The 26934-nt window shown below is 52.9% G+C and overlaps 1 protein-coding gene across 1 annotated transcript in view; it reads left to right on the top strand.

The window, feature by feature from the left end:
- Window positions 1-5722: 5722 nt before the first annotated feature.
- Window positions 5723-26934, top strand: part of FAIM2 (Fas apoptotic inhibitory molecule 2) — a gene marked incomplete at both ends in the record, with an annotated part of 37055 nt that continues 15843 nt past the window's right edge. Inside the window, 10 exons of the mRNA XM_080810255.1 lie at window positions 5723-5846; window positions 6905-6929; window positions 12858-12917; window positions 13119-13239; window positions 16579-16774; window positions 19496-19596; window positions 20056-20120; window positions 20521-20574; window positions 26110-26160; window positions 26503-26542. Coding sequence (XP_080666381.1) covers window positions 5723-5846; window positions 6905-6929; window positions 12858-12917; window positions 13119-13239; window positions 16579-16774; window positions 19496-19596; window positions 20056-20120; window positions 20521-20574; window positions 26110-26160; window positions 26503-26542 — 837 coding nt within the window. The remainder of the gene's footprint in view (window positions 5847-6904; window positions 6930-12857; window positions 12918-13118; window positions 13240-16578; window positions 16775-19495; window positions 19597-20055; window positions 20121-20520; window positions 20575-26109; window positions 26161-26502; window positions 26543-26934) is intronic.

Raw genomic sequence — 26934 nt, 5'->3', positions numbered from 1 at the left:
GATGTGATAGCTGAGATTTGCTTCAGAAGAACCCTGGGGTAGGGCAGGGCCATAGGTGAAACTCAGCAGGCCAAGCGATGATGATCATTGAAGTGGGGTAATGAGTACGTAGGAGTTCACTCTATTATTCTTTCCATTTTTATATGGTTGAAATCTTCCATAATAAAAGCTACAAGAAAAAACCCAAATGATATAAAATAATTTCGTCTTTATAACAGAGTCTAGTTATTATTCCTCTCGGGGTTTCATGTCCCCAGCCCTGGAGTGAGGGAGCTAGCCTGTTTGCAGCAATGAGTGTCCGTCATGTACCAGGCACAGTGCTAGGCTCTCCCATCTCAGTCAGTGACTCTCAGAACCCATGGAAGGACGGGAAACCTGTATTGTGCCCATTTTAGAGGTGAGGACGCTAAGGTCTAACTAAAGAGTTTAGTTGCCTCGTTCAGGTTGCACACAGCAAGTGGAGAACGTGAGATCTGAACTCAGGCCTTCCAGTTCCAGAGCCCTGGTGCTCAGTTCTGCTAGAGGCCTCAGCATGCAGTCCTAACCACGTGTCCCTCAGAGCCCCTCCGGGCTGCTTTCCAAATTCACAGGCATTCCCTGACCCTCCTGCTTGCCTGCTTGCCTCCAGCTTGCCTGCTGCCAGGCAGAAGGAGGAGGCCATGATGGGAAGCTGCCAGGGGGACCCCACCTCAAGAGAGGAGGTGTGTGAGAAGAGAGCTTCTGAGAATCCTCAACACATGCATTGGGCAAGGGCGGGGCCCTGGCTTGAGGCAGTGGCGGGGGGGGGGCGCAGAGACGCACCAAGCAGGAGTAGCTGAACATTTCCTCCTTCCCCGGGCTGCTATGGCAGCCGTTCCCATCCTGGCCTGAGTGTGGGGAGCCTCCATGAGCCCTCACCCAGGTGTGAGCGCCTATGGGGAGGATCAGCGGAGCCAGCAGGCTGACCGCAGAAATGGGAAGAGCCTTCCCCTCTGAGGGGGGGAAGGAGGCAGGAGGCTGGAGAGGATGACACTGTGGGTTCTCACTGCCTGTTCCCAGTTGTCTTGGGGGCTTCTTGGCTCTCTGGAGACGACGATCTAAAGGACTGGAGGATTAAAATCTCCAGATATTCTGAGTGCTGTGCACCCCACCCCCCACCCCCAGGCAGACCGGCCCCATCTCAGCACAGTTCTCTGCTGTTTGAACCCTCTCCCTGTCCTCTCCCTCCCCTCCTTCATTAATTCAGTGCCTGCTTTCAAGGGCTTACTAGATGGCAGGCCCAGCACTGAGGATATAAGTGTGCATCGAACAAGGTTTTCTTTCTCTGGGGAAGCTCACAGTCTGCTAGGGCGGCAGACCCAGGAACGGAGAAATAGGAGGCCGGCAGAGAGAATACAGCTCCACGCTCCCTTCTCCTAGGGAGCCCATCTGCCTGCGGCCTCCCTGGATGGGTCACAGTCCCTCTGCGGGGCTCCCTCCTGCCACATCTCCCTGTCACCCACCGGCTTTCCCTTCGAAAGAGCACGGAGAATAGAACCATGTAGATCGGCTGAGTTCAATAGAAAGAAATATGTGAGACACAAGTGTGAGTCATGTCTGTAATTCAAGTTGCTCTCGTATCCACATGAAAAAAAGCAAAAGAACAAGGGGAATTAATTTTAATATATTTTATTGAACCCAATATACCCAAAATATTACCACTTCAACAGGTAGTCAATATAAAAAAATTACGAAGAAGACAGTTTACGTTGTTAGCTTTTCATACTCTCTTGGGAATCCAGTGTATGGTTACACTTACGGTCTGCCTGTTTGGACTGTTCGCGTAATAAGTGTTTGACCACCCCATGTGGCTCATGGTTTACGAAATCGGACAGCATGGATCTAGATGGTCAGTCTTGGGATTTGGTCCACCTGACTTAATTGCCGCTGGAAACGCATCCCCATCACCCAAGAAACAGGCTCTGTCTCCTGTGCTGGGAAGAAGGGTAGCTGCAGCCTCACATTCCAGCCCAGAACACACCCTCGGGGTGCCGGGCAGGAAAATGGCCTGAGGCTGGGCCAAGGGTGTGGCCCATTAACCAATCAGAGAGTGGGGGGGGAGGGAACCCAGGACCCCGAGATCATGACCTGAGCAGAGGAAGTCAGCCGCTTAACCTGCTGAGCCAACCAGACATCCCAGCACACCTCTATTTTAACCATGATTTTCTCTGGGTTGTAGAACCCGGTAACTCTTCTTTTCTAACTTTTCTACATTTTCTTAAAATTTTTTAAAATTATGAGCACATTTCAATGACACATATCACTGGAAAAAGAAATCTGTATTAATGTATGGATTTTGCCAATCCTGTCTGGTCTTCAAAGACCAGTTAAAATGCCAACTCCCTTGAGGGCCTTTGAGGAGCCCTTGAGGGCTCCCTCTGCCTCACTTTCCTCTGTTATGGTTCTTACTACAGCCTGGCCAGTCCTGAGTGTAACCACTGGCCTTTCTTTCCTATCCAGCCTCCCAAGGGTGGGGTCTCCATCTTGGCATCACCATAGGCCTGCCTCAGTGTCTGCCACCCAGCAGGGCTCTCTACCTGCTGTGGGATGGACGATTCATGCAAGCTAGAGCCCGGAGGGTTCCTACGGGACTGGACACCTTAGGGCTCGACAGAGTCCTGCTGCTCCTTCTTTGCGGTGACCAGCAAAGCTACTCGGCTCCCTGATTTCTATCACCCAATATATCAAGTCACAAAGTCCACAGGTGCCAGGGACACACCTTGAGAGTTCACACTGTCCCTGGTGTGAACCTGGGGTCATGCTCCTCCCTTCCTCTCCTCTCCCTGTTCCTGGGTAGTTACATGCTTTAGCCACTTGGGTCCAACCTGGGTAAGTTGTGAGCATGTCAGAATTCAAAGTCCCCCAGTGCTAAAAATGCTGGATAGCCTAGAAGAAACGGGTAACTTCCTAGAAATGCACAACCTTCCAAGACTGAATCATAAATAAATAGAAAATCTGAACAGACTATAACTCATAAGGAGATTGAATCAGTAATGAAAAACCTCCTAGGGGCGCCTGGGTGGCTTAGTGGGTTAAGCCTCTGCCTTCAGCCCAGGTCATGATCTCGGTGTCTTAGGATTGAGCCCCGCATCAGGCTCTCTGCTTCCCCGTCTCTCTCTGCCTGCCTCTCTGCCTACTTGTGATCTCTCTCATTGTCAAATAAATAAATAAAATCTTAAAAACAAACAAACCAATAAAAAAACCTCCCAAAAGTGGCACCTGGTTGGCTTAGTCGGTTAAGTGTACGACTCTTGATTTAGGTTCAGGCCATGATCTCAGGGTCATGAGATCGAGCCCCACGTTGGGCTCTGTGCTGGGCATGGAGCCTACCTAAGATTCTCTCTCTCTCTCTGCCCTCCCATCCCCCTACTCTCTCTTAAAGCAAAAAAAAAAAAAAAAAAAAAAAAAAAAAGAACAAAACAAAACAACAACAACAAAAAAAAACTCCCAGCAAAGAAAAGCCCAGGACTGTATGACTTCACTGGTGACTTCTACCAAACTTTTAAAAAGGAATGAATTCCAATCCTTGTCAAAATCTTCCCAAAAACTCAAGAGAAAGGAACATTTCCAAATTCATTTTATCATGCCAGCATTATTCTGATATCAAAGCCAGACAAAGATATCATGAGAAGAGAAAACCACAGGCCAATATCCCTGATGAACATAGATGTTAAAGTCCTTAAGAAAATACTAGCAAACCTAACTCAACACATTAAAGGTGGGATTTATCCCAGGATCCAAAGACGGGTCAACATACAATAAACAATTAATATGATACACCACATTAACAGAAGGAAAGATTTATTTATTTTTTGAAAGATTTTTATTTAGTTATTCGACACACAGAGATCACAAGTAGGCAGAGAGGCAGGCAGAGGGGGTGGGGGGAAGCAGGCTCCCTGCTGAGCAGAGAGCCCCACTCGATCCAGGATCCTGGGATCATGACCTGAGCCGAAGGCAGAGGCTTAACCCACTGAGCCACCCAGGCGCCCCAGAAGGAAAAATTAAAAAAAAAAAAAATCCCATGATCATCATCTCAATAGCTGCATTTGACAAAATTCAGCATCTTTTCATGATAAAAACTCTCAACAAACTAGGAATGGAAGGAAATTATCTCAACGTAATAAAGGGAATATATGAAAATCTCATCACTGTGGGGCGCCTGGCTGGCTCAGTGGGTTAAAGCTTCTGCCTTGGCTCAGGTCATGGTCCCAGGGCCCTGGGATCGAGCCCCACATCGGGCTCTCTGCTCAGCAGGGAGCCTGCTTCCCCTCTTCTCTCTGCCTGCCTCTCTGCTTACTTGTGATCTCTGTCTGTCAAATAAATAAATAAAATCTTCAAAAAAAAAAAAAAGAAAATCTCATCACTAATATCATAGTCAATGTTGAAACACTGAAGGCTTTTCCTCCAAGGTCAGGAACAAGGCAAGGATGCCCAGTCTCCCTGCTTCTATTTAACATGGTACTGGAAGTCTTGGCTAGAACAATTAGCAAGAAAAAGGAGTAAAAGGCATCCAAACTGGAAAGGGAGAAGCAAAATCATCAGCTTGCAGATGACACGATCTCATAGGCAGAAAACCCCCAAAGACCAAAGGAAAAACAAAAACAAAAACAAAAACCTCTGTCAGAACTAAGAAATGAATTCAGTAAAGTTATGAGATACAAAATCAACATACAAACCAGTTGCTTTTCTATACACTAACAATAAAGTGTCTGAAAAGGAAATTAAGAAGGCAATCTCATTTATAATAACATCAAAAGGAAGACAATGTTTCAAAATAAAGTTAATTTAGGAAGCAAAATGGTCTTAAAGAGATATGTAGACTCTCGGGTCCATTGCGGCGTTGTTCATAATAGCCGAGATGGAGAGACAAGGTCAATGGGTCAATGTCCACAAACAGAGGAGTGGATGAAGAAGATGTGGCGTGCATACTGTGGACTAGTACTCAGCCTTCAAAAAGGAGAAAATCCTGCCATTTGCAACAACATGGACGAAACTTGCAGATGTTATGTCATGAGAAATAAGCCAGCCGTTAAAGGAGCAATGTTGCACGATTCCAGTTTTATGAGGTCTCTAAAGTAGTCAAACTCATAGAAACAGAGTCAAATGCTGGTTGCGGGGGGCTGGGGTGATGAGGAAATGGAGGGCTGTTTTTTAATGAGTATAAAGTTTCAGTTAAGCAAGATGAATAAGTTCTAGAGATTTGCTGCACACCATCACGCCTATAGTGAACAATATTGTATTGTGCACTTAAAAACATAAGTGGGTACACTTTGTGTTAAATGTTCTTATCACAATAAAACATTTATTAAAAAAAAAAAAAGAATTCAAAGGCACTGACCGGGTCAGCTTGCTGTCGATTCTGGCTTCAGTCCGGGATTGGAGGGCATAGCCCGTTTCCCTTGTTTTCTTTCCTGGGCTCCCTGCAGTCCTTCCGGGACCCCTAGTGTGACCGAGCCTTGCCTGGCCCAGTTTACAGGCCAGGGGGTGTGGTGGGGGTGGTGGTGTGGGGAACCCACGCATGGCTGGCCAGCCCCTGCCATGGCCTCTTTGGTAAGATGAAACCTCTGTTTGTTCGCAACCTGGTCTCTTTCCAGAAAAAGTCTGCAGATCTGTCTCGTGCCAGTGACTGTCAACTGTTCCGGGGGAACGCTCTTTTTTTTGAACATGAAGCTGATCAGACACTTGTAACAGGGCCTGAGACATGTCGCAGACCTCACTGTCACAAGTGCTGTGGAGAACAGGCTTCACAGCCTCAGCTGCAGACACCACTGAAATATTTACAAGGCTCCTGGCTCATGAAATGGAGCTTTCTGCCGAGGAGCCAGGTAAGGGACACGGTACACGTGGACTATCTACAACATGTCATCCCACTCCGGGGGGGTTTTAGTTTCATCCTGGAGGACTCATGGCTCCGTGAAGCAGCAGCCTTTAACCCCATTTAACTGGTGAGGCCACTGAGCACGGCGAGCTCGCATGGTGGTTGAGAGCCCGGCTTCAGGGTCTGCCTGCTTATCGGCAGCTGTAGGAGAGCTTGGGCAAGTCATGTAAGGTCCCGAGTCTCCATTTCCTCGGCTGTCAGAGGAAGATGCTAAGGGGACCTCCCCCTGTTTTCAGGACTGAAAGGAACAGTGCACAAATGTTACCTATTCCTGTCATTGCCCTGCTTCCCCGCTGCTCCCTCCTCCTCCTAGAACAACCCTTTCATGTTATTCCTCTGGGGGTGGTTTGCTTCTGCCAGGGGCCTCTTGGAAGCTGATGCTTGCCCAAAGAAATGAATTTCTAATGGTGGAATCCTGAGTCTTGGCCAAGGTAGAGGGCGAGGCAGGGGGTCCGTCAAGCCCCACCTCTCGGAGGGTTGCCTCCTGTGCTTGTGAATACAACTGCCTTGCCTGAATCAAATGCCATCCTCACCCTCGGCTAAGCCATATTGGGATTAAGGACAACATTTGTGCCTCTTCTTTTCCTTCCTCCTAGCCTTGATTTGTGTGCCATTCTGGTCCCCCGAAGGGCCGCCCTTCCTATCTCGCCACCACTGTCTCTTTCTGTGGAATCCTATTCTCTTCTCCCAGATGCGGTTCAAAAAGCCACCTCCCCTCCAAATCCTTTCTGATCCCCTAACCAAATATAACCTCTCCTTTCTCTGAACCTCCCCAAGTACATCAATCATGTACGACTCAGTCTGAAGGGAATCGGGGAATAAACCCCCCCACGCTACTCCGGACACTCTAGAATGTTACGGTTCTTTGTCGTTTGCAATACAGGCTGGTGCTTGTCCTAAGCTTCTGAACAATGATGAGGGTAGTGCTGATTCAACAGTCATCAGGGCATTACGCCATGAGTTCCTTGAGGATGTGGACGGCTGTTCCACATCTTTGTCTCCTAGCACCCGGCACAGAGCTGGCACACTGGTAAGTTCTCCAAAAGGGGCTCTGCACAGATGTTCAAAACAAGGGCTCTCATCTGTGGGGCCTCTCATGTCAGGCACCGTGCTAACCTCTTCCTAAGTGAGTGCATCGAGCCCTCCCAATCACCCTTTGAGACAGGTGCTCCTAGCCCCCACTGGAAAGCAAGCCCCACAGGGAAGGGATTTGTGTCTTTTGTGTTAGTTGCTGGAGATGTGGTAGGCCCTCAATGAATATTGGCTGAATGGATGAATTAATTAGTGAATATCCATTTACAGATGAGGAAACTAAGCTTGGAGAGGTTTCATGACTTGCCTAAGTGGTAAGCTCAAAATCTACACCCACACAGACCTAATTCCAAAACCTATCTTATCACGGAGCTCTGGACCAGGTGGAGGAGGAGGAGTCAGGGCTGGAAGGATGGAGATACGCAGTCCTACCTTTAAGGAGCTTTCCATTCGGTGGAGAAGCAGAAATGCTCATATAGAAATCACATAGCTCAACACCAGATCCTAACAGATCCTGACCATGCCAGGAATCAGCAAAAGCCCAGGGGTTGGGAGGCGGGGAGGAGAGGGACAGAAGTGTGGTTTCACATCTGTAAGCAATCCCTGCAGCTGGGAAGAAGGGTGATTCAGGGTGCTGATGCTTGCAAGAGGTTTCTTGTCCCTGTGCTTTGGGACCGTATCTGGGGAGGCAGTGTGCCATGGGGAAGGGGTGTCGTGGGGCAGGAATGCAAACCCCAGCACAGGTGAGTGGTACAACCAGGCTACAGCTGGCCAGGATAGGAGGGCCACTTCTTTGCTGCTGGGCTGCTGGAGGGGGAGGTGGAGAGGGCCTGTACGGATAGTAGTGAGAAGGGCAGGGGGCCAGGGCCTTGCAGGGCAATGAGAGGCTTTGAAATTTGGTGGGGGTGTGGGTGGGGGTGTGGGCGGGGGGTGGTGGTGGTGGTGGGCAGCCACAGCTGAGGCTCAGTAAAGCCAGGAGGGCGTTTCAGCTCTTACAGCACCCTGAGACACCTGTCTGCTGTGAGTGACCTGGGCTTTAGCCCCTGCCTCCGCCCTTCCCCCTCACTGGTCTCAAATGCCCTGCTGCCTCCCCCACCCCTCTCGTTCTCTCCATCCTTGGGGGGGCAGGGGCTACTGCGGGTTTGGAGAGACATACCTATGGGTGAGGATCTGGGAAGAAGTGCCTGGATAGTTCTGCTTTTGTCCATGTGAGAACCAACCCCCATGTCCCCCTACACCCCAAATAAGTGATGTCACTGAAACACTCTTGATGTGATGGCCCCAGAGCTGGGGTTAAGTGCACTCCTCTCATCTTGGCTTGGCCCCCAACATGTCATGTAACTTGGAGTTAGTCACACACCCTCTTTGGCCCTTTGCTGCTATGGCTGTGAAAAGAGAAGCCTCGCCTCTGTCCACACCTTCACACCCACCCCTGCACTTGCTGCAGAGCTGGCTGGTGAGCAGAGCAGAGCGAGGGTGGGGTGGGCTGCCTTGCGCTGTTGGCCTGAAAGGAGGAGGGAGGAAACACAGAGGCCCACACGTTCCCCTGCCCTGAGAGGCAGTCCTGACAACACTGCCTGGTGATCTTTTATTTTTTTTGTAATTATTTTTTTAATGTTATATTAGTCACCATAGTCTCTCCCTCTCACCTCACTGGAAACGGTGAGGGGGTTTTGGAGAGAGGGAAGAACTTCCTTCCGACTCCCCCCCCACCACCACCACCTGGTGCTGCTCTGGGCCTGCTCTCCCCTCTTTTCTCCTTGGCCTCACTGCGCAAGACGTTGTCATGTACTCTGTGATTCAGCCGCTGTTCAACCAATGACCAAGAAGTCCCAAACCCCCAAACCCAGCCTGGTCCCAGCTGCTGCACTGCTCAGCTTGATGGGGCCCGGAGTTGGGCTCCCGGGCAGGAGGGGATGAGGCATTCCCCTAGGATGCGATGCAGGTGCCCCCTGAGCTCTGTAAGGCCCTGCCTGGACCTCTCTTCTGGGCACCAGGAGCCTCTAGCTAACTGCTTACAGGACATTTCTACCTACGTGTCCCATGGGCACCACAAACTCAACCACCCCCCCAAACACATCAGCTCCTTCCTTCCTTTTACCAAAACACCACTCTCCCAGGGACTCAGCCTCCAAGCCCCATCTCTTCTGACCCCCCTTCTCCCTTTATCCCACATCCAGCCGCTTCCCAGGTCCTGCCCCAAGCCATCTGCCCCTCTCCCTCTTTTTTGCCCCTGGATCATTTGTCTGATTTCTGAATGATCAGATATGCATGGGTACTTGTCAGCTGCCTGGTTCTGCTCTCAATGCTTTACCCATACTAATTCACAGGTTTCAGTCTACAGATGAAGAAACAAAGGCACAGCAAAGTGCCTTGCCCAGGCCTGGGATTTGGGCTGGCCCAGCCTGCTCCAAAGTCTGGGCTCTGGGCTGTCATGAGAGCTCAGAGTCTGCAAGCTCCTTTCTGCACCTCAGTCTTGCCCCCCTCCAGGCCCTCCCCATGTTACTCCCAGGCTGATCCTTTTGCCCTTCTTGCTGAAGAAAATGCTTTAATGACAAAAATTGCTACAGCACTTTGGTCCTTCTAAAGCATGATTTTGAACCTGCTATTCCCCTGCTCAAAAACCCTTGAAAGTTCTCTCCACCTCCACTTCTCATGTTAACGGAATAAAGCCCATTCCCTGGGCTAGGGATTCAGAGATGTGATCACAGTAAGCTCCCAACTCCCCTGGAGAACCCCTCCCTGTCCCTGGCTCCCCTCAGGCACCTCTGGGGGGGGGGGGGCTGCCCATGCCTGCTCCCACCCCAGCACCGCACAGGGCTGAGCTCTGAATGGACCTTTCCTCCTTGAAGAAGGGCTGCATGTCTGAACCCTCTTTGAACCACCAAAGCTTCTACCACAGTGTCACAGTCACACAGAGAGAGGAAGGCATGACACACGTGATGTATGAATACCAGTGGAACTGAGCTGCCTTCTAAGGGTGGAAATTAATTATTTCATTAAACAACATCTGTGGAGCACCTGGATGTCTCAGTCGGTTAAGCGTCTTCTTCGGCTCAGGTCATGATCTCAGGGTCCTGGGATGGAGCCCCGCATTGGGCTAACTGCTCTGCAGGGAGCCTGCTTCTCCCTCTCCCTCTGCTTGCTGCTCCTGCTTGTTCTCTCTCTCTTTCTCTCTCTCTCTGTCAAATAAATAAATAAATAAAATCTTTACATAACATTTGTGGAACACTTAAATCTCATGCTAGCTTCTGACACTGAGTTTATCAGGTTCTGGGTACTGTGTGGAGAGCTCTCTCTCTATCATGACTTAATCCCCTCTATAATTTTAGGAAGTCCCTACGATCACTATCTCTCATTTCACAAATGGGGAAACTGAGGCTCTGAGTGCAGGACTGACTTGTCCAGAGTCATACAGCTTTCAAGTCGAGAAGCCGGGAAGGGAGACCCAGGCTGCCTGACTCTGGGGTGTGAGTTCATGACACCACACCCTACTGTCTCCAGGAGCCAGTGGAGTGTGAAACATACACTCCAAACTCCAGGCATTGGCCAAAGACCATGAAATGGGGACATATCAATGATGTCAAGATAATAGAGTCCAACATCTGAGAACCATCACAGCACGGACAATGTCAAAATGTCTGAGGAATATAGGGATTTTGTATATTGTTGTACTTTGCTCATCCAAACATTTATAGACACCTGGCACATCCATGCCAGCTAGTGTTTTAACTCATCGGCATAAACCGACCCATCAAAGTGCCTCCTTTCATATAGCAGGTGTTCTAGTAGAAAGAGAGAGAAAGCAAAAATCTAAACAAAAGGTATGTGTCAGAGGTGACAATTGCCAAGGAAGGAAAAATAAAGCTGGGTCAGGGAAGAGACTGCCCAGTGAGCTGGGTGGGGGTGTGTTGGCAGCACTGCTACTAATACAGGAGCAGGAAGACCTCCACAACAAGTTAATGTGCAAGCAGAGCCGTGGAGTAGGTGAGGGAGTGAGCCATGCAGTAATCTGTAGGTATTCCAGGCAGAGGCTAGTAGAGCAAGTGCAAAGGCCCTGAGCTGACAGCATGCTTAGCCAATAGGAACAGCCAAGAGGCCTGTGTGGCAGGAATGGAGTAAATGGGGAGAGGGGTAGCACGTGAGATTCACAAATAAATTCAGGCCTACCTAAATTCAGTCTCTGTGTAACACCATATGTCTGGGTAATAGTCACGGTGAGGATTTATTGAGCTCATTCCGCATGCCTAACACAGTAGTACTCAGTCCTGCCGATGGGAAAACTGCTAGACAGGATCTCTTAGGATGTACCAGGGAGACAGACAAAGAAACTCCACAGTGCCATGTGCCAGGGGCTATGAAACTAGAGGAGAAAACATCTAACCTGGATCAGGGGCGAAGGGGGCTTCCTGGAGGAGGGGGTGCTTGAGCTGTTAAGCAGAAGAAAACCACTCCAGAACACATGTTCGGAGAGGGGAGGGGTAGGCCAGCTAGCCCTTGGGCCACAGTGGTGTCGGGGTGGGGGTGGGGACCTATGAGGACAGTTTGCAGGAGAAGGGAGAAGTGTTGGGGAGGACAGTGAGGGGACAGGGGGGACGATGGGGAGGACTTCGGGGTTTCGAGGGCTGAGAGAGCCTCTAGACAGGAAGGCCTAGGCTTAAGTCAGCATGCGGGCAGTTGGTAGCTATGGGGTGGGGCACAAAGAGTGAGTAGAGTTGGAATCAAGATTCAGTAATCCACTTGCCCACCCAGGGACCTGTTTTCTCACCATCATTAGGTGGGTCTAGCTAGGAGGTGACAGAGAAGCAGGAGGTCAGCGGCCACCCCTGCATCAGGTCTTGGTTTCCCATCCCATCCAATAAGGTTCAGATCCTTCTAGGCAGATCTCTGAGCCCTCACCCTGGGGCAGCCCAAGACACTCCTGGAGATTTCTCAGTTAATAATAACTCACATACTGACAGCACTCGGTGGCCTTCAGTGTCCTTCTCCTCCCGTACCTTATGTGTCTTACGGTCCATCTGGGATGGACAGAGTGCCTCCTTTCCATAGGAGATGCTACAGCTCAGAAACATTAAGGCCTTGCCAGAGTCACAAGGCCAGTGGGTGACTAAATTGGGAATCCAGCCCAGCTCTGGAGCTTGCGAACTCCATAGTGACGCTGCAGCAGCTTTGGAAAACAGAGCCTGGTGATGGCTGATTCCCAAAGAGGAGCCTGGGAAAGGGGATGGGACAGGCTCCGGAGTGGGAGGAAGATGGGGGTGATGGAGGCCGAGAATAGAGGCAGAAAGGGAGCAGTTTGGGGGTAGGGATGGAGGTTGGAGAGGCTTTGAGAGAGAACTAGAGGTCTTTCTGGAAAGGCCTGGTCCAATGGTCCAGCAGGGTTGAAAAAAACAGTAGCTGCCTCCTCCTACACCAGGCCTCAGTGAGGAGGTGGGGAGGAGCCCATTGTTCCCATTTCACAGGAGGGAACATGGAGGCAAGAGAGATACCCACATGGCTTGCCCAAAGGCCCCTAGGAACTTAGGGCCCAGGGGCCCTGTTAGAAGCCAGGGAAGGTAGACAAGCCGTGGGAGACTTTCCCACTCTGCGGTGGATGATGAAACAGAGGAGAAGGGAGGTGGAGATGGACAGAGAAATCTGGGGCTGCATCCAGAGGCGGGGAGGGGGGAGGCTGAGGCTTGGAGAGAGCCTGTCAGCAGCAGAGATGGTGGAGGGATAAGGCCCTGACACCCAGCTCCGGTTCCAGGCAGGCAGCATCAGCTGGTCGGGTGTCACGGAGCCCCGCGCCTCCTCCCTCCCCGCGGACCCATCCACTTGGGTGGCTCCGCAGCGCGCGCTCCCTGGTCCCGGGACGAGGGGACAGGACGGAGGGGACGGGGGAGGGGAAGGTGCGCCGCCTCCTCCCCCTGGGCTTGTAAATCCGCAGCGGCCTCCGCAGCAGCCTCCCAGCCCGCCTCCGGCCCCCTCCTCCTCCAGCGCTGGAATGGTACGTTCCGGTCCGCCTGGCCCGGCTGCAGTGGATGTTGCTAGAACCCACGCGGAGGAGGGAAGAGACGCAGGCAGGCTGCGGTGACCCAAGCGGCCGCCCCTGCCTCAGGGACCCCTTCCCGGAGACACGGCACCATGACCCAAGGAAAGGTATCGGCATCTCCCCCACCTGCACCACCCTCCATCCTCCGGCTTCCAGCTCCCTGTCATCCCGAGGGAACTCTCTGGATCACTCGAGCATCCGCCCCTGGCGCTTGAGCGAAGGTCCTCTGTGGTCCTTGTTGAAGTCAGAGGACCTAAAGGCCCATTTCAAGGAATGGGTTAGGGCTTCTTCCTGCCCAACAGGTCCACCTCCCCTCCCTTCCACCCCCCACCTCCATATCCCCCTCCCCCATGCGCTTTGGCATCTTAGGACCCTTCACAGGTGCCTTGTTTCCCTTAAGGAATCAGCCTGGGTGTCCGCGGTGTGGTGGGGGGAGTGGTGGAGGGCACCTGGGTTAATGCCCGAGGGGCCATGCCTACCCTGCCCAGTCCCCTGCTCCAATCCCAATCCCGATCCCGCTCTGCTCATCTTTCACACCCCCACAGAGACACCCCCCACCCAACTCCCTGTCATTAGTCCCCACCTGGACACAGCCCTTGTGTTTGGGCTGGGGAGGCATTTACCATGACAACCCTGCCTCAGGATGCTGATTTTTGGTTTTGGTTTTGCTAGGCATGGGATGAGATGGGACCAGATGAAACGTCTTTTTTCCCCATTTTTAGGCCTGAAATGGAGGGGAGGGGCTGGGGCAGAGACTTGGCTGGCCTAGTACAGTTACATAACGTCAACAGCCTGTGGAATTATACAACAGCCAGGGCCTGGGGCAAAGGGGGAGGGTCCTCTGGCCCTCTGTTTTTGGGGGTGCTAAGGATTGGGCAGAGGAAACAGAAGAGGACCCTCCCCTATACTCCCCCTTCTTCTCACCAAGATGAGCCTCAGAGCCAATGACATCCCTCCCTGGGCTCTCAGACCCTCCTCTCTCTGTTTTTGATCTCATGAGACCTCCAAATGATGTCATTGGGTGATACCACCTACTGCCACTGGGCAGACCTCACTTGGGAATGCCGGATATGTGTGTGTGTGTGTGTGTGTGTGTGTGTGTAGGGGGGCAGGGCCCTGGAGGCTTTGGAGCTGATCAGCAGGGTGGGGGCTGCACCTGTTCTGGACAGGGCTGAAATCAGAGGTGATAACCCATTTCCTGGATCTGGGCTCCAAGGACTTGGTTCTGGTGGGCTGAACTGGATTTTCCTGGACGTGAACCTTCTGGTCTGGGTGATGAAGGAGGATGGGGAGCAGGAGGGCCCCTGGGAGAGCCAGGGCCCCAATCCCACAGGCCTGGGCTCTGCAAGGCCCTTCCCTAAGGGGGGAAATGAAGAGCTGGTGAAAATGAAGAACTTCACCCCCACTCCCCGCTCATCCCCTCTCCCCCCTGCTGATTCCCCCCACCTACTCACAGGCTTTCTGGGGGTGGAAAAGAATCCTCCAGTTCAGGGGTCCTTGGGGCTGCGTGCAGGCAGAGATCTTCTGGTGCTCAGTCACCTCTGGGCTGCCTTAGCCAGAAGCACCCTGCGAAGAATGAACTCTGCGGCCTTGATCTAGGGCCCTTCAGGCTTAACACATTCTTTCTGCAGCCAGACCTGACTTCTATGCATTTTCTTTTCTTTTTTTTTCTTTTTAAGATTTTATTTATTTATTTGACAGAGAGAGAGAGATCAAAAGTAAGCAGAGAGGCAGGCAGAGAGAGAGGGGAAGCAGGCTCCCCACTGAGCAGAGAGCCCGATGCGGGGCTCAATCCCAGGACCCCAAGATCATGACCTGAGCCGAAGGCAGAGGCTTTAACCCACTGAGCCACCCAGGCACCCTCCCATTCATTTTCTGAGTTTCAATCTTTTTGTTGTTGGTTCAGTTTTCATACTGCACCTCCCCCGCAGTCTTCCCTCTGGGCGACCTTAAGGCCCTCCCAGCTCGCATCCTCGCACCAAAGCTTAAGTGGACACTCTGGGGCAGCGAGCAGAGCTGAGTGTAAATAGACTTCAGTTTTCAACCTGTCATGGCACATTTCCCACTGGGCCTCAGTTTCCTCATCTGTAAAATGAAGGAAGGGGCGGAACTAGGTGCCTTCTGAGGTCCCTTCTAGCCAAGACAGCCTGTGATTCTGTTCTGGTTTGGGAGAGAGGCTAAGATGCCAAAACACAAGGCCAAAACAGGATCCTTTACCAGGGACCTCTTGCCCTTCCTCCAGTTCCCGTCTCCCCCCACCCCTCTTTGTTTCCCTGCTCGCCCATCCCCAATTTCCTAGTGTCATCTCCAGCCTGACCAAAGGAGACCAGTCCCAACGGAGGGTGCTTGGGCTCTGCAGCCCAATGGTCTATGTGTTGGTCTGTGACTTTGGATAAGTCATTCTTCCCCTCTGAGCCTCAGTTTCCTCATTTTAAAACAGGGCTCAGAATACAATTAGCAAAAGGTAACAGGGAGATTAAGGAAAAGAAACTTTCACTCCATAATATTCTTGAGGGTCTATTCTGTGCCAGGCCCTTCCCTGGACCGCAGGGAGACAGTGGAACCATTCCGATCCATTCTCTGCCCCAGGGATGATGACCGCCAAGGGTGGGCTCTCCTAAGAATGTCTCCTTCCTCAGTTTTTATTCCAGCTTCGGTGTTTGCCCCGGGCCAACCCTGACCTTCCTGAAGCCCAGTTGAATCATCTATAGAAAAAGGGAGAGCCTTTCCCCCCACCCCAGCTTTATTGGGGTATAATTGACAAATAGAAATTCTACATATTTAAGGTACACAACTAGATATTTTGATGTACATATGTACTGTGAAATGATCACCACAATCAAGCTAGTTAACCTATCTGTCACTTCACATAGTTACCTTTCTTTGTGTGTGATGAGAACTTTTAAGATCCAGCCTCTCAGCAAATTTCAAATTTACAATTCAGTATTGTTAACTATAATCACCGTACTGTACATTAGATCTCCAGAACGTATTCATCCTGCACAATGGAAACTTTGTGCCCTTTGACCGACATCTTCCCATTCCCTGCCCCCACCCAACCCCTGGCAACCACCATTCTCCTCTGTGCTTCTTTGAGTCTGGCTACTTTTGATTCCCAATATAACCGATATCACGCAGTTTTTGTCCTTCTGTGTCTGACTTATTTCACTTAGTGTAACCATCCTCCAGAGTCACCTATGTGGTTGCAAATGAAGGATTTCTTTCTTTCTTTTCTTTTTTTAAAGAAGATTTTATTTATTTATTTGACAGAGATCACAACTAGGCAGAGAGGCAGGCAGAGAGAGAGGGGGGAAGCAGGCTCCCCACCAAGCAGAGAGCCCGATGCAGGGCTCAATCCCAGGACCCTGAGGTCATGACCCGAGCTGAAGGCAGAGGTCCAACCCACTGAGCCACCCAGGCACGCTGATTTCTTTCTTTCTTAAGGCTGAATAACATTTCCTATCCCACATAAAATAGGGAGATTCTCATCTGTGCTCCGACCCTTCCTAGTGCAGGTGAGAAAGTACCAGAAATTAGGGGCTGGTGAGAAGGACTTGGAAGACTCTCTTTCCTTGGTGACTGTCTGTGACTGTCTCTCTTTGCCTCTACTCCACAGATCTCCGTGGCTAACAAAGCCCCCGGGACAGAGGGGCAGCAGCAGGCCAGTGGTGAGAAGAAGGAGACTCCAGCAGTGCCCTCAGCCCCGCCCTCCTATGAGGAGGCCACCTCTGGGGAGGGGCTGAAGGCAGGGGCCTTCCCCCCAGCCCCATCAGCCGTGCCTCTCCATCCCAGTTGGGCCTACGTGGACCCAAGTAAGTCTCTCAGCTCCTGGAGGCAGGAGCATTAAGGGGAGTGGTGGGACCAGATGAGAAACCTGGGTAGGAGGAAGTTGCCTGTAAATAGATACATTGTGTGGTTGTTATATGAGGCTCTGTTGTCAGAGACTTGGGATTTGGAGGGCTCTTCCAAAGGTAGGTCAAGGAGGACTCCATGAGAAGGGAGAGACACAGTGTCTGCAGTCACAGTACTCTCAGATGGGGAAGAAGGGATTTTGTTCAAGTCACCAAGCTCGGGCAAATAAAGGGATCAGAGTGGAGGGGGAGGGAAGAATCAGGGGCTGTCCTAGAAAGGATCTCCTCAAAGAACAGGGTGCATAAAGAGGGCGGGGAGAGTGGACACAGGAAGGGGCAGTATTAAGCTGTGGCTGGCTCCCTGTGAGTGTGGGTGCGGTGTGTTTCCATGTGGGCTGACCTGAAACCTTAGCGGGGACATGTTCCCATGAAGACCCCAGGACTGTTGGGAGCCAGGGATCTGAGGTTCACTTTACCCTCACTTTCCTTGTCTCTTGTCCCTTTTCCGAGCCTTTGCTGGGAACAGGAGGACATGATGTGGGGGAAGTGTGTGGATGTCAGCCTCTATGCCTCTCACGGCCAGCATAATTCATAGGCAGGCTCACCGAGGCCAATGCCAGCTCTTTGCAGACCAAGAACCACAGCCAGTGGGAGCCCCTGTCAGGATGAGCAGCTTGTGGGAGCTTTGCCTCAGGGCTGGGAACATAGAGCTCCCCACAAGCTATAAGGAAGGGCCCCCTTCAAACCTTCCTCAGCCCCTGCGGCCTCCCTCAGCAGCTCCTCAAACCTACCCTCCCACTCCCATCTTATCAACTCCCACCCTCCCCAGCAGATTCTAGAAGGAATCTTAAGAATAATGCCTCAGACAGAGCCTCTATTCACCAGCAGCGGCCACCATGGTCCGCACCCCTTACCACAAACCCCCTCGGCCCAGAGCTAAGCAGCCCTATGCCTGCCGTGACCTATTGGAAGGCCAATGAAGGTCTGGTGTTTGTGGGAACCCTTCTCACTGCCCCAGATACCCACAGGACTGCTTTCTTTCTCCTCTTCTCCCACTCTGTGGCCTGGCATTCAGGCTTTGGCAGGGACTGTAGACAGAACGTGAAAGAGAAGTGGAACATTAAAGGGTGAGGTCCTCCAGGCGCCAGGTTTGTAGTGGGTTTCCCCTCTCTCTCCCTTCCTCAGTTTCCATTTCCGGGTTGCCAAGATTAGCTGCCTTAAGTAATGTTTTCCAGGGAACTGCTGGGGCAGGAAGGGACCTCATTTTAGTCCACATGTGACAAACATTTTTAAGTGTGTGCCAAGCACTGTGTCCAGCCCCCGTTAAATTTCTAGGGATGCATCTATTTGCAAGACTTGCCCTTGCAGACCTGACTCCATAGACAAGTATGCAGTGACAGAGGCCTAGACAGCTGACCTAACCCCCCCGGCAGTCGGGGAAGGCTGCCTTGACAAAGGGGTATCCACACTGAGTCCTGAAGGATGACATGAGTTAGCCTGGTGAAGAGACGGGGAAATGCGTGTTCAGGCTGGGAGATGATGATGTGCAGAGGTCCAGAGGCAAGAAAGCACACGGCTGGAAAAATAGAGTCAGCTGGAGGAACGTAGGAGGGAGGAATGTGCACCAGGGCTGAGGGCTCAGGGGAGGCTGTGGAGGCTTTGTTAAGGATCTTGAACTTGAGTAAAAGGCAGTGGGGAGCCATCCAAAGAGCTTGATGCAGGCTCGGCTTTGAAAGACCAAAACTGACGCTTTTGCTCTGGAGGGTAAGATCATGGAGAAATGGCAGAAGAGGATGGGAACTGAAATGACAGAGGACGAATACAGAGCCGAGTCTTAGGAGTGGCCCAGCTGAGGGGTGGAAAGGAGAGGGCAGCAGAGTCCCTACCAGGCACAGAGCCATAGGCTTTCACTTTCATCTAGTTTGGTCCCCATGGGGTATCACTGACCCCACAGAGAAGACTTAGAGATGGCTGGTGACTTGCTCAAGGTCACACAGCTAGTCAGTCTTAGAGGAAGGATCTGTATGTTGGTCTGTCTGACTGTGGATCACATGCTCTTCCCCAGGCCTGATACCTGGGCTCTGGGTTCTGGGAGCAGGCCCCCAAACTTCATTTCCATCCATACCCTCCTTGCCCTGTTCTGGCTTTCCTTCCCACTCTGGTCTTCCCCCTGCCTTGCTTCCAGGCTGGAGTACCAGCAGGTCCTTCCTCCCCAGCTCATCCCCAGTTATCACCCCCAAGGACCTCAGAGCAAGCTGGGGTAGGACCTTTGACCCTGGGATGTGCTAGGAGGCCCAGGGAGAGTGGCTGTCCCTCTCTGGTTCTCAGCCACAAGGGGAGAACAGCCAGCAGGTTCAGGGAAAACAGTGGGGGACGTGAAGCAGAAAGGGTGGTATTTGTTTGCCAGGGCTTGGCCCCAGAGAGCTCCAACCAGCCTGCAGGAAGGGGAGAGGAAATGACAGTTTATTCTCAGGACTCAGACAGGAGAAGCAGGTGGGGAGAGTGATCTGGGGATGGGATGGGTTTGGGTGAGATGTTTGAGAACAGGGCTAGAGAGAAAGGCATGCCCAGTCCTGAGAGCCACTTTGACAAAAGTCAACTCTGGACAGATGGCCACTGGGAGCAGCATTTAAATGATTTAAATGTCTGGGAGCCCTCATGGCCCTCCCCATGTCCATCCAGGCAGCTCTAGTTATGAGAACGGTTTCCCCGCTGGAGACCATGAGCTCTTCACCACCTTCAGCTGGGATGACCAGAAAGTTCGTCGAGTCTTCATCAGAAAGGTAACCACCTCCCCCAACTCTCCAGGACTCCGGGTTAGGTTGGGGGGAGTCCCTTGGGAAGGCCCTGGGCTATCCTTCTGTCTGCAGATTCGTACAGAGGCCACCCCTCTCCCCCTCTCCTATGACCCCAGCTGACAGCACCTACTGGGAAGCATGTCCTTAGGTTTCAGCCCACTGCCCCCTGCTGTGCCTAACCCAGTGTCTCATCCTCTTTCCAAATACTTGGGGCCTCTCATCTTGTAGGGGTGGGCTCTGGAACATCTTTGCTCTTTTTATACCTTGTCCTTAGTCCATTCTAGTGACCCCCAAGAAGGAGAGTGGAGGGTACAGGATGCAGGTCTAGAGAGGAGACTGAGTCACTGGGAAGCTGGGGTCCCCCTGAGCCTCAGTTGGGGGCCAAGTATCCGTGGCCACAAATGGGGCTCCCTAAAGCTGAACAGAACTCCCTCCCACCCCTAGGTCTATACAATCTTGCTGATCCAGCTGCTGGTGACCTTGGGTGTCGTGGCTCTTTTTACCTTCTGGTGAGTTGGTGGCATAACCTGGCACCTTCCAGGGACAGCCGTGGCGAGGCCAGACTGCTCTGGCAATGCTTGGCTAAGCGATTTGGCTAAGCAGATGGTCTCATGCTGGGGAGGAACTTCAGTGAGTGCCCATGGAGGAGTCCTCAACTCGGGGACAGGGGGTGGAGAGGACCTGGTGGTTTCTGGGCCAGCAGTTGTCTGAGAGGCAGTCATCCTCTCAGATCTTCCAGCCCCACAACATGGCACCTCCCCACCCCAACCCAGGACTGTGGCTGGGCCTCCCTGTGCCCCCAGGGGTGCCTTCCCCCTTTCTCCTCGCCAGTCCTGGGAGCCGTGGAGGGTGGATGCAGAGATGGAGCTAGAGGGCACCTTCTGATTCTCCCCCCTCCTTTCTCTGCAGTGACCCCGTTAAGGACTACGTCCAGGCCAACCCAGGATGGTACTGGGCATCCTAGTGAGTATACCCCAGGCCTCCAGGCCCCTTGTCAGAGAACCCTCAGTGACACAAGGTGGGAAATCTCCCCTGACAGAAGCCAAGCCCATGGCTCCTCTCCACCCTAAAGGGAGACTGTCCTCACAAGAGTGTGACCAGAAGGGCCCTTCTGGTGTTTAGATCTGAGGCGGAGGGAAGAAGCAGACTGAGGTTCTGGTGCTTGCACAAAGAAGGGAGGGTGGGGCTGGGGCCCCAGCTGGAGAGACCCAGACCTTGGCCCTGAGGGGAAGGGGGCCTGGAACACCTTGGCCCACACTAATGATGATGTTGCTACTCTAATTAATGTTGTTATTAATGCCTATGAATTATTCATCGTAATAGGTACCACTTACAGAGTGCCTAATAGGGGCTGGGCGTTGTTCTGTGTGCTGGATGTACAATATTGCGTTTGATCCTCGAGTCAACTGGGAAGGGTTACCTCAGAAAACTGAAGGTTCAGAGAGGTTGAGTAATTTGCCCAAGGTCACACAGCTAGTCAGTGGTGGATCGGGGATTCAAATCCAGGGTTCAGGTTGAGGCCTGTGCTCTTCATCACTCTGCTTGGCAGCTTCCCCTCCTCTCAAGCCACTCAGCTCCTGCTTGTCCTCTGGAGTGTGGCAGGTAACTCAAGAGAAGAAGTTTGATGGGGTAGCTGATTCCTGACCCTCTTATCTGGGCAATTAGGGGTCATTCTGGATAATTCTAGGCCAGAACTACCCTGGGCTCAAAGCAGAACTGCTCTCACCTAAGTCTTGTTCAGCCTACGGTCCATTTGGTAAATAAGGGACGAGACTGGCGGAGGACTGGAAGGTTCCATGTAAGGGAATCTGAGACACCTCAGAGAGCCGTGGAGGCTTATTGGGCGGAAGTTCTGGATGTCTGGTGAGGAGCTTGCACCTTCCAGCTGTGCTAGGCCTGCTTTTGGGCGGAGATATGGTGGAGAGGCTGTCTCGGCCTCCTGGACCACCCCAAGTCCAGAACAGTCCTAGAGCAGGCTTTGAATTAACACAAGCCAGCCATAAACTGACAGGAAGGAGGGTCATCCTGGCCTCTACAGCTCCTTAGAGGAGCAGAGGAGTGGAGAGGTGGCTCAGTCAAGTTGGGAGTCCCAGGGGAGGATACATTCACACCTGGAACCTTTCTTAGGGCGTAGGACAGAGGGCCTGTCTGCAGACCAGACGGAAAGGCATACAACTAGGGGAACAGGGAGGCACTGTGTGGTAAGCTAATGAGACCCCAGGGACTGCCCCCGGGCCAGCCCACATGGCAGGTTGGCATGGTTCCCAGCACGTCAGCTCTGCCTGGCAGACTCAGGTGCCCTGAGGACTCGGGAATGGCGTCCCCAGGCCCTTTAGCAGGCCTTCTGTGGGAGGGTCGGCAGGATTCCACGTCCTGAGCAGACGGTGGCAGGGACACAGCCCAGGAATGAGCAGACTCGGAAGTGGGGGCAGAGTCCACCCCACTGAGGGCAGGCATGAGAATCCTGCCTGTGGATGGCGAGATTGAATGGTCCTCCACCTCCACATCTCTGGACAGAAAGCGGAGATATTCCCCCCAGCTCGGGGGAGGGGGGTGGGCGGAGAGATGTTGGGAGTGGGCATGGACCCTGCGCTTTTTATGGGGTGTCACAAAGCCTTGGAAGTACTTGGGAATTCAACCACCAGGATGCTGCCCTCTTTTCCAGAAAGCCAGCCTGTGGTTCTGCCCCGCCCCAGCCCCTCCCCTCTTCTCAGCTCTCTCCCCTTTGCCCCCCTGAACCTGCTTCTGGGTCTGAGACCTCATGGGTCTCACCTCCTACCACATACCAAGCCCCTAATAGCAATAAGAATAAGACCACTCTTCCCATGGTGAGGCACTGTGTCAGCGCTTTCCAGGTATTATCATTTGATCCTGAAAACAAGCCTACCAGGCAGATACTGGGATTATCCCCATTCTACAGATGAAGACGTGAGGTGAGGCTCGTGGAGAAGTTCTTGCTTCCTAAGCCACGTAGTGTTGCGCACTTCCCCTAGGTGCTGGCTGCCTCCCTGCTGCCCCGGGATTGGCCCTAGAGCGGGACACATGGAGGGAGGACACTGGGTTTGGACGCTTTCCTCCACCTGAGCCTCACTCCCTTGTTCTGACACTCTGTAAACAGACCTTGGCTCCAGCCCAGGCCCTGGGGCCCCAGCACTGACAAGCAAGTTTCTTTCTTTTACTTCTGTGACTCATTCTCTGCCCCCTGGGATGGCGGCCTTCCAGCAACCCCCTCCACTCTCCGCCTTCTGGAGGCCCCAGTCATCTCCCTTAGCAGGGTTCCTGCCGTATTGTCTGATTATTGTGTGATTGCTCCCTCAGGGCCCTGGTGGTGGGAAGGAGTTGGGGCTGGGGGCATGGGTGGGGGGGTTGGCAGGCAGAGGAGGAAACGGTGAGACCAGAGCCCAGAGAGGTGGGTCAGAGCCTCTCTGGAAGGTTGTCAGTCTAATAGTAATAACAACTCCCACTCTCAAGTCCTTACCCTGTGCCAGGCCCTGTGCTAAGTGTTGGGGTGCACACTCTCTGTCCTGCTACAGCTCCGTGAATCGGTACCAGTATTGCTGTTTCACGAAGGAGGAAACGAGGGGGCTCTGCAATTAAGTAACTTGTTCAAGGTCACACAATCAAAGTGGTAGAGCTAGGCTAAGAATATGGGTGTTGAGCTCCAAACAGGCACCGTAACCCCTGGGGGAGTATGTCCCTCTGCCCTTCCTCGGATCCCTGGTCTTGAGGGCTGAGGAGCTGTGGGCCAGGAAGAGAAAGAGACTGGGTGGGCTTTTGCCCTTTGGATACTCCCAGTCTGGAAGGGAGGCAGGACTCACACCCAGGACGCACATAGACAAGGGTGTTGTTATTATTATTATTGTTATTATTATCATCAATATTGCCAACGTGACCGACCAGTGACTCAAGTTGAGACCAGAAGAGAGCAGATCCTAGAGTGTTTCTCAACTGGGGCCAGACGATTCTACTGTCCCTCAAGGTCCCTGGCACTAAGAACCCCTCAGTCACTGGGGCAACTGTCCCCCATCACTTGAGAGCAGCTGAAGTAAAGGAGAAGATGACGATGGAGAGGTCCTATTTGCTAAATCCAATAGGCTTTCCTCCACCCCTACATCCCCTATGCTTTTGGATTTCATCCAGTTGTATTTAAAGGTCACCTAACCATTGCCAGGCCCCGGGTTAATCGGAGGAATGCAAAATGAGTAGGTCACACCAGATGCTACGTCTGGGCAGGGGTTCAGATGAACAGGCCCGTAGGGTGTGGGGCATGGGCTGCAGATGAGGAATGCCCATGGTGCACGGAAGGAGCCCCTCTGACCCAAGCCTTGGGCATCCCTGCCGGCTGGTCCTTCCCAGCAGGAGCAAAGGGTGGCAGGCGCGTTAAGAGGGTGCAGAGGGCAGGGAGGAGGTTGGCAGGGCAGATCAAGCGGGGCTTTGCCAGGTCTTTGGGAATTCTAAACAAGGGAGTCCCGGGGTCGGGTCTGTCTAGGGCTATCTAGGGTGAAAGGGAGGGCTGGAGGCAGCAGGACCAGATAGAGAGAGGCGGCCCCACCTGAAAGGGTGACATTGGGCAGGGAGAGAAGGTGAAAGATCTGAACGCTGCCTGGGTAGGAGGATTGGCAGGTCCCCGTGATTAATCAGGCAAGGCCAGGTGAGAGTCAAGGATGCAGAGTTCTCTGGTTGGGCGACTTGGATGTGCGTAGTGTCCTCTGCAAGAGGAGACTCAGGAGCAGGGACAGGGAGGAGGACAAGTTCACTCCTGACCTGCTGGGTTTGGCACATTTCTGAATGGCCGTGTCTGCCGAGTTGGCAGCTGCCTGTTCAGGTCTGGGGTTGAGAAGGAACATCTAGATGAGAAACAAGGGTGTGGGAGCCGTGAGCCTTTGCCTGTTAGAGGGAGTCCTGCGGGGGAGTGAGCCCCCAGGGAGAGCATGAGGGGACATGGGCCGGGTGGGACTCTATATCAAAGGAACGGGGACTGTTTAGATTCTCTGAAGGCGACTAGGAAGGAGTGGCCTGGGGCATAGGAGGGGACCCAGGAGTGTGTCATTTTGGAACCAGGGGAACAATGGGAGTGATCAGATGTTGAAAAGTCAGGTTAAGACAGGGACTGACAAGTGTCGCTGGGACTCAACAAGGTCACAGGGCTGTGGCAAAGCCGGCTCTCATTAAGTGGGGCTGGGTTTGGGTTTGTGGGGTTGGGGTGTAATGGAGGGATGGAGAAGGATACTGTGAAATGGGGACAGCTGTTTCAAGAAGCTTCTCTGGGAGGGTGGAGGAAGTAGCCATAGCTGGAACTGGGGAAGATGTTGGCCGAAGATGGGAAAGAGCTGAGGAGGGCTGTGTGGGAGGAGAGGCACCAGCAGAAAGGTTGAGGTATTAGAGAGAGAGACGGTGGGACAGCTGAGTGGGTGGGGCCTGGAGCCCAGGCTGGGGTGATGGGCCGGGGATGGAAGGACAGGAAAAAAGGCACACAAATGCACGGTACGATGTTTGCAGATGGCAGGCGGGGAGCCAAGGGAGCCCCACGTCATCTCGAATCTTTCTGGGATGCGTCAGATATGCAGGAGTGAGGCAGATATGCAGGAGTGAGGCAGCCTGGGATGTCTGTGGGTGGGGGAAAGATGGTTGGAATTGCTGCTGGGTGGGATAGGTGATGAACCAAGGAGGGAGAAGGGCAAGGATGCTCAGGCACCCTGTTGAGGGCCCACTGGGGGCTGGAGACCATGCACTGATGGTGGCACCAATCTAGATGGCATGAACACACCCCTGGAGTCCTCAGCCCCTCGTCTTCCACCTCCTAGACTGGTCCTCACCTCCACTGCTGTCTAGAAAATCCTCAGTCCTCAGCCCTCCCTGTTGCTGGGTGGCCCCTGAGCTCCCAGCCAGTCATCCGCTGGACATGGCCTCCTGATCCGGAAATTCATGTCACTAGTACTTCCTGCCTGGGCCAGGGGCTGGCAGGACAGATGAGGGCCCGTCCCTTGATTCATTTGTAGTCTAGCCGGGGAGACCAACAACAAAGCAACAAGGTGATTACAAGCAGTGAGCAGGGCAGGAGGGGACTGACCGAGGCAGTATAGGGCAGTGGTTACAAGCTAGGACTCTGGGGCAAGAAGGTTCGAGGATTACATCAATTAGTAGTCCTAAAGCACTTGGCACTCTGCCTGGCACACAGAAAACTCTGTATACAAACTTACTGCAGAGTATTGAGTGTCTGGGGAGGCCACTTTGGACCTGGTGTGAGCTGCCCCATGGCACCCCTGACCCAGTATTTCCCGAAGCTCATCCAGCGCCCATTCCTGTCTTTTGGGATTGGATCTCCCGCCTGCCTGTTGCCAGGTTCTAGGATGACTGTAGTCTTCAACCCCCTTCCCCTTGCCCGATCCTACCGCCTGACACCCGAAGGCAGGTGTGGCGGAGAGGAGAATGAGCAGGGCATTGGCTGGAGGGACCTTGGGGCACGGGCTGACTGGCCCATCCCTCTGTCTCTCACAGCGCTGTATTCTTTGCGACCTATCTGACCCTGGCCTGCTGTTCTGGACCTAGGTATGTGATGGTTCGAGGAGCAACTTGTGGGAACACAAGCAGGGTCTTGAAAGTTCAGGCCCTTGTCCTGTCCGCCCCCAGGGTACAGTGCATGTCTGAGAGGGCTCTATCCTCTGCCTCCGTCAAGCCTGCCCCTCCCTCCTTCATTTGGGGCCTCTGAGGTAGCAACAGGAAGGTGTGGATCCACTGATGGGGGTGCCTGGGGATGTGGCTGAAGGAAGGGGCTCTGAGGAGTGGGGATGGGGTGAGACTGAGAACCCCTCCCTGTGGCAGTGACCCCGGCCTTTGCCTTTTGGTGCCCCCCCCCGCCTTCTCCTCTGAACTTGGTGGTTTGCCTTGCAGGAGGCATTTCCCCTGGAACCTGATTCTTCTGACCATCTTCGTAAGTGATGTAGCTGGGGTAGCTGGGGACAGGCTGAGTGGAGATGGTGGGGTGCGGGAAAGAGGGTGGGCTTCGAGGGCCAGGAAATCTGGGCTGGGGATGTCCAATGTGAGGTCACTGGTGGAAGCAAGAGCATCCTCACCCCACTTCTGTCACAAAGACGTCCCACTCTCTCTTTCCAGATGGGCTTAGTCTCCCCCAACTCTATCCACTGTCTCTTCTTTGTGATGTTGTTTTTAAGAGGTTTGAGTGAGGCATCCCAGGAGCTACGGATAATGAAGAGTAGGTCATAGAAAGGTGGGGAGGAGGTGGAAGCAGGGCTGCCAAAGAAAGAAGGGGACAGCTAGTGCCGGCCTGTTGGGACACTCCTCACCAGGCCTGAGCTGTGGAAG

The sequence above is a fragment of the Martes martes genome (assembly GCF_963455335.1).
Source record: "Martes martes genome assembly, chromosome: 8".
Classification (NCBI taxonomy): Eukaryota; Metazoa; Chordata; class Mammalia; order Carnivora; family Mustelidae; genus Martes; species Martes martes.
The sequence above is the reverse complement of the archived record's forward strand: the minus strand, read 5'-3'. Positions and strand labels throughout refer to the sequence as shown.